General features: G+C 42.3%; 1 protein-coding gene across 1 annotated transcript; it reads left to right on the forward strand.

The window, feature by feature from the left end:
• Positions 1 to 5,731: 5,731 nt before the first annotated feature.
• On the forward strand, positions 5,732 to 7,261 carry LOC307140052 (zona pellucida sperm-binding protein 3-like; the record flags this gene model as incomplete). The annotated part of the gene is made up of 7 exons (XM_079839295.1): positions 5,732 to 6,121; positions 6,200 to 6,321; positions 6,402 to 6,505; positions 6,571 to 6,748; positions 6,821 to 6,938; positions 7,010 to 7,089; positions 7,162 to 7,261. 7 exons carry the CDS (start codon positions 5,732 to 5,734, stop codon positions 7,259 to 7,261), a joined length of 1,092 nt encoding a protein of 363 aa, XP_079695421.1.
• Positions 7,262 to 7,548: the final 287 nt, after the last annotated feature.

Consider the following 7,548-nt stretch of genomic DNA (forward strand, 5'->3'; position numbering starts at 1 on the left):
CACAATTTAACATCTAACAAGATTAGACTGACCAAATATGATGTTGATCTGATAAAATCTCTAGGAGGAGTTTGTCAAAGTACCACGTCTGGAAATGGCAAAAACTGCAAACATTTTGCAGAGAAAATTCCAAATATCTAATTTCCTGTTGGGTTTTCAGATTTTGCTTCCAGGGACTTTTTTTAGGTATTGGACATGTGTGTACCGAATTTCATACTTGTATGTGAAACGTAGTGCGAATGACGCTTAATTGAAGTTTTGCAGGTGGCGCTATCGAGCCATTTTGCCACGCCTAACATGTAGGGTTAGGGTTAAGTTATTTCCCAACACTGCTAAGTATATATGAGTAGACTCGTCCCCTCTGTCATAATCAAGGAGTCGAGGGTCTGTCCACATAAACCTTCCTTGTCCACTTATGGAACACTTCAAACTGGCGACAGGGATTGCCCCGTGGGGAAGTGCTTAGGGAGGTTTGTGAGTGTGTTGCTAAATTTGGAACTACAGACTACTCTTACTATTTCTGCCATATAAAGATACTGTAAAAGTAGTAATGCTAGTTAATATTTCAGCATGTCTACAAGCGAAGCGGAATGCACCAAACATCTAGCCAAAGTACTTTGGGCAAGCTCTAGTAGCAAACCTGAGCATGAACCTTTTTATTTGTCTTCAATATGACACATCTGACTAATTGGAGTCAAGATACATCACATGCGTATAATTTTGAGAACCAATGAGAATTTTCTGGTAGCATAAGCTCCCATTTGGGCAAGTCTGGAGAATCATGACTGTTAATGAAGAGGGAGGGATTATCGTTAATTAGACAAAATCTGTAGAATACAAAAAGACCAAAGGGCATCATCTCAACAGTGTGACTAGCTGTTGAACGATGGCAGGAAGTTGTTGTGCTGTTCAATTGCTGGCACTTTGTGTGTGGTTTTGTGCTTTTTGTCATGCTGTTCCACAGTGGAGTAATCTGCCCCAGTATCCTCAAGCTCCGATGTTAAAGCAAACTGATCAGCGGGTTCAAAAACAAGCTAGTCACCAGTTTCCTCAGAAGGTTCAACAGCTAGCTAGTCAACAGTTTCCTCAGAAGGTTCAACAGCAAGCTAGTCAACAGTTTCCTCTGAAGGTTCAACAGCTAGCTAGTCAACGGTTTCCTCAGAAGGTTCAACAGCTAGCTAGTCAACAGTTTCCTCTGAAGGTTCAACAGCAAGCTAGTCAACAGTTTCCTCAGAAGGTTCAACAACAAGCTAGTCAACAGTTTCCTCAGAAGGTTCAACAGCAAGCTGTTCAACAGCAAGCTAGTCAACAGTTTCCTCAGAAGGATCAACAACAAGCTAGTCAACAGTTTCCCCAGCAGGTTCAACAACAAGCTAGTCAACAGTTTCCTCAGCAGGTTCAACAACAAGCTAGTCAACAGTTTCCTCTGAAGGTTCAACAGCTAGCTAGTCAACAGTTTCCTCTGAAGGTTCAACAGCAAGCTAGTCAACAGTTTCCTCAGAAGGTTCAACAACAAGCTAGTCAACAGTTTCCTCAGAAGGTTCAACAGCAAGCTGTTCAACAGCAAGCTAGTCAACAGTTTCCTCAGAAGGTTCAACAACAAGCTAGTCAACAGTTTCCCCAGCAGGTTCAACAACAAGCTAGTCAACAGTTTCCTCAGCAGGTTCAACAACAAGCTAGTCAACAGTTTCCTCCTGGACCCCTCAGGGTTGAGCTTAGACTGGCAAATGGTCAGTGTGTCACCAAAGGCTGTGCTGAAGGTAAGTGTCTGTCCAAGTATGCATGAGTATTTTCTAAAACTCCAGGTTGCGGCAGTTTCTGGTTAAACGCTGATTTTCTTTCTCAGGGGATGAGGCATACACGTCCTACTACGGTGACGCTGATTATCCGGTCACAAAAGTCCTGCGGGAGCCTGTGTATGTTGAGGTGCGCATTTTGGAGAGGACCGACCCCAACATTGTCCTAATGCTGGGACATTGCTGGGCGACATCAACCCCCAGTCCCCTCAGTCTACCCCAGTGGGACCTTCTGGTTGATGGGTGAGTAAGGCCAGTCTTTATCCATCTAGTGCGCTGTAAGGCATTTCTGACTGCCTCTTTGCCTTTCAGATGCCCTTACCAGGATGACCGTTACCTGACCACATTGGTTCCAGTGGCTGGATCTTCTGGTCTTCAGTTCCCAACCCACTACAAGCGCTTTGTTGTGAAGATGTTCACATTTGTGGACCCAGCATCACTGGCTCCTCTACAGGAAACCGTATGCTCTGCAGCTTTTCCTGAATCCTTAATATTAGGTGTTTTTCTTTCTGTGGCTTAACCCTTTCCCCCTCTGTTAGATCTTCATCCACTGTAGTACAGCAGTGTGCCATCCCTCTTCTGGCTCCTGTGAGCAAAGCTGCACTAGGAAAAGTGAGTGCTTGTTGTAAACTGACTTCAGGAACCTTGAGAATTTGTTTTTTTTAAATGCCTCACAATTCTACCATTTCTTTTCCAGGAAGAGATGCTAACGTCAAGACCATCTCTAGTGGGCAAACTGTGGTGTCTAGTGGAGAAGTTAACCTGGTCATGTGACTTTAGTAGTTTTAATAAACTTCTTAACTCAACTGTCTCTTTGGTATTGATCTTTCATGACTGTTCTCAGTTTGATTTATTGGGCTACACTACTAAACCAGAGTTCCCTTTTTTGCTTCAAGGTTATGCTTGACTTGAACTAAACAAGCCAAGTTTCTGCCCAAACCTGACCTATTTGCCAAGTTCCAGTTGCTAACCTGGGTCCCTGTTCTTAATGGTATCAAATCTGTTTTGGTCTCTACTTGTGGCTTTATGGCTGGACTAACATAACTGCTTGTATTGATATTCACGCATGCCAAGTCCCTCTGTTTTTTGGTAAGAAAGCCCCCCCGAAGTCATGCAAGTACAGCATTGCATCTGCAATGAAATCAGTCTCAACCTGCATTGTCCTTTTTAATCCCAAATTGTGACCAGCCTTTTTTCTTGTTTATTAAAAAGTAGACTGAAGCTTTAATAAAAGCTGGTTTAGTCCCTTAACTGGTGTATCACACCTGAGTTGCTGTCTGAGGGCCTGTTTACACAACTGGTACTAAAGCGTTTATCAGTCCAATCACAAGTGGACTATGCTAAATACAGGTGTAAATGGGTCTAAAATGGTTTAAACTTGTCCTTTTTTTTTAAACTTTTAACCTTCACTCATGAAAGGGGTCTTTATAAACTGTTTCCAGAGTGACATTAACTGGTCTTAACCATGTCGCTTCTGTAGATTTGGATAAGCTACTTTGTTTAACTGTCTGTGCTTGTTGTTGCACCATTAAAAACAGAACGTGGAAGGCAATTTGACTAGTATCCATGCTGTCAAGGAAATGCATCCCATTTTAAATTTAACTGGTTTGAAGAGCTAAATGTTGGTGTATTAGGTTTGTGAAATAAACATTTCCAAATGGGGTCTATGATATTTGTCCATTTTAGTGTCCCATCATTAACTTAAGTCTTAGTCTTGTTAACTCTTCTTGCTCTTTGTATCACATTTTTCCTAGAGACATTTTGGGGGAAAATTGGAGAAAACGTAGGTCTGTGGCCAGTTGCATAAACTGCTGATGTTAAAGAATAAGAAGCTGAGGGCAAGTGGACAAAAGTGAATGTCTGTTTCAATACCAGGAGGTTTCTTGTAGGTATTGGGCTGTTACATGTGTGTACCGAATTTCATACCTGTACGTGAAACGTAGCGGGAGGGGCACTTTGTTGAAATGTTGTAGGTGGCGCTATCGAGCCATTTTGCCATGTCTTCAGGCCAGGACTCTTATCAAACATCTGAAGTTTGGGGCAGATCGGACATTGTATGCCCGAGTTACAACAACTTCCTGTTTTATGGCGAACCATCGAATTTTGTGAGGCCGCCACTGACACGCCCTTCAGGGAAAACTCAAGATCTTCGCAATTTAACATCACCAAGGCCTTTAGATTAGACTGTGCAAATATGATGTTGATCTGATTAAATCTCTAGGAGTAGATCGTTAATGTACAAGGTCTGGAAATGGCAAAAATTTTGCAGAGAAAATTCAATATATCACACTTCCTGTTGGGTTTTCAGGTTTTGCCCCCCCAAGGTCTTTTTTGTAGGTATTGGGCTTTTACATGTGTCTACCGAATTTCATACTCGTACGTGAAACGTAGCTCGAACGGCGCTTAATTGATTTTTTGTAGGTGGCGCTATCGGGCCATTTTGCCACGCCTAATTCTGAAACCCATATTGGATGTACATTTTCACCACTTTTGACGCGTGTGCAAAGTTTCATGAGATTTCGAGCATGTTTAGGCCCTCAAAAATGTGATTTATTTGGGAGAAGAAGAATAATAGGCTGAGCAATTCCAATAGGGTCCTCACACCATTGGTGCTCGGGCCCTAAAAATGTATTTCAAAATAATATTAGAAACAGAGATTTATTTTTGATAGAATAATGACTTTATAATGTTATTGCAGTCTTACACACATGCTGTACAGTTACTCTGAGCAGTGCATTAATTTCAGGGCACTGGGCATTGCGTCATTTAATTACTGTATTTGCATTATTGTAAAGTTAGGTTTAGGGTTGGGGTAGGTGTAAGCGTTAATCTGGTAAGTAGCACATTTATTTATTGTTATTTAGTTGTGAGATTTTGTCTCACTTACGACCATTGCTGTACCCCTTTCAGCCACAACTCTTCTTCTCTGTTTTCAGTGTATTTCTGTGGCAGGATTACAGCGCCACATACTGACCTGGCATGTATACTACATCGTTTTGAGTCTTTTCAATGCTCTCGTGTGTACACAGATATTTCTTGAAACGAGGGGGGGAAAAAAGATCGGATAGGGAAAGCTCTGGCTTCGTGTGGACGGAGCCTTAGATAACTTAATCCAGATATTTTAATCCAATCCGCAAATTCGTTTGAAGAACCAAATTAGCCAGAGATCAGTTATCATGATTAGAAGATCTGGGATCTGTCAAATCATCTCAGATGTATTAAGAGAGGTACGAAGAATGGACCCCAGATCTGTCATTTTGATATTTAAAACAAGAAATCATTTTGGTTTAGCTACTAATAACCTGCCCTTATTTGGTACTTCATTTTATCCTTTTATTCAAAATTGCTCCATTTCAGTTCCGGCTTGTTAAGATTGCTGTCAATGTGAGGGAAGAACGTTTTCTTACACTCTAAACCTGACTATAAACATTCTCAACTTTATTATTTTGGACACTCTAGTGTACAATTCTGTCTGTGGCCATGTTTCTGAATTAATAAAAAAGGAAGACGCAAAAAAGACTTGGTTGTTTGTGTTTCAGAGAATTCTTGAAAATAAGAAATCATTTGGTTTAGCTACTAATAACCTGCCCTTATTTGATACTTCATTTGATCCTGAGTGATAAACAATCAATGACTTACACCTGTGATATATTGATTGAGTAAATTGGCAGGTGCAGAGAAAAATGATGCCTGTCATGAGAAAGGTGGAGCCATGCTGATTTACATCTGTATAAATTTGGATGGTAGCACCCGAAAGTGTTGTTGAAACAAGCTTGGCAATAATGGGGTTTTGGCAGGTTGGATTTGGATTGGTGTTTATTCTTGCTCTTGGATTTTCTGATGCACAATGGAGAGCAAGAGCAGCACATAATCGCAGTCCAAGTGAGTTTAGGCCTAGGACATTGGCTCAAGCTTCTCAACAGGCTGATTCCAGGATGTCTGTGGTTCCCAGTAAACCTGGATTTGCACCACAAACGTTTCCTGACTTTGGAAAGCCTTCTCAAGATCTTATGGGTGTTCAATCAAAAGAGCTGTTGCAGGGTCCAGTGGCAAAACTGACGTGGAGCTTTCCAAGTCTACCAGAGGAACCACAGCAACCCGACGTTCCTTTTGAGTTGCCGCATCCTGTCCCTGCCAACAGTGTAGCTGCTCAGTGTGGAGAGAGCTCGGTATATGTGGAAGTGATGAAGGACTTCTTTGGGACTGGGCACCCACTGTTGTCCTCTGCTTTTACACTGGGAGGCTGCACTGCAACTGGAGAGGATCCTTCTGCTCAAGTGCTCATCTTTGAGTCTGAACTGCATGGATGTAGCAGCACATCAATGGTGGGGTTTTATTTTGCCGTTACTCACAGGGACAGTTCAAAAACATCCATGATCGTTTTCAATTAACTTTCTTTTTAGGTGACTGAGGATGAGCTTGTCTATACCTTCAACATTATCTACACCCCACAAGAGGTTTCATATGGTGTTCCTATTGTAAGGAGCAGTATTGCGGTGATTGGTATCGAGTGTCATTATCCAAGGTAGGATCTGGATAAGATCTTCGCTGGATCTGATCCCACCATTTATGGGCATGAGATGACCGCTTGTTTAACTCCTACAGAACACATAATGTGAGCAGCGATGCCTTAATGCCCACTTGGATCCCATATGCCTCAACTAAGGTTGCAGAGGAAGTCTTTGTCTTCTCCCTCAAGCTCATGACTGGTTGGTGTATCCCAAACTGATTTGTGGCATGCTTGTGACCCTGTGCTAAGACTCTTTCTTTGCAGATGACTGGATATTTGAGCGACCTTCTAACCAGTACTTCCTGGGTGACATGATCAATCTTGAAGCATCAGTGCGTTTGTACAGCCATGTTCCCGTCCGTGTGTTTGTGGACAGCTGCGTGGCTACTGCAGTCCCTGATGTTGCTTCTGTCCCCAGATACTCCTTTATTGAGAATAATGGGTAAGAGGTGCTACCTCATGTATACCAGCTTCCAGAAGGGTTGCAGGGTTTCTAACTGGGTTCTGTTTACAGGTGTCTGGTTGATGCCAAGCTCACAGGCTCCACGTCTCACTTTATGCCTCGGACTCAAGGTGATAAGCTACGGTTTCAACTAGAGGCGTTCAGGTTCCAGCAAGCAGACAGTGGACTGGTACGTGTGTTTTAGTTGTGCAACTCTTTGTATGATATGCTACCATGGTGAACAAACAATTGTCTTTGCAGGTCTACATCACATGCATTTTGAAGGCGGCTGCAACAACCTCAAGTTCTGAGCAAAAAGCTTGTTCATTCTCTGCTAATGGGTATGTTGTCTGCTAGATGGGTGTACAGGTAAATTAGTTGTCGTCAAATTAACTGAGGGTGTTTCTTGTCAGTTGGGTGTCCGCAGATGACTCTGACCAGGTGTGTGGCTGCTGTGACACCACTTGTAGCGTCAGAAGTGGAAGTGATCGGCTGCTTACGGGTATGGATTAACTCTGATAACTGTTATTGTCATTCCTGGCTTTAGTTCTCACTAATCATTTGTTCATCAGATCTACAATGGGAAAAGGCGTCTGTCGGCCCCATCAATGTTAAGGACCATGGCCAAAAATAACTGGAAATGCCACGTGATTTAATAAAAGTGATCTTAATAGATTTGTGTATGGTCCTTACTGGCACAATACTAAACGTATCTACATGATTTGACTGTACAAATATGCACCACAAAATGCCTTTTACTACTGGCCTGTGTGGGGACTGATATTTTGTAGGGCTAAGCC

This window comes from Gobio gobio (assembly GCF_949357685.1).
Source record: "Gobio gobio genome assembly, chromosome: 16".
In the NCBI taxonomy this organism is placed as follows: domain Eukaryota; kingdom Metazoa; phylum Chordata; class Actinopteri; order Cypriniformes; family Gobionidae; genus Gobio; species Gobio gobio.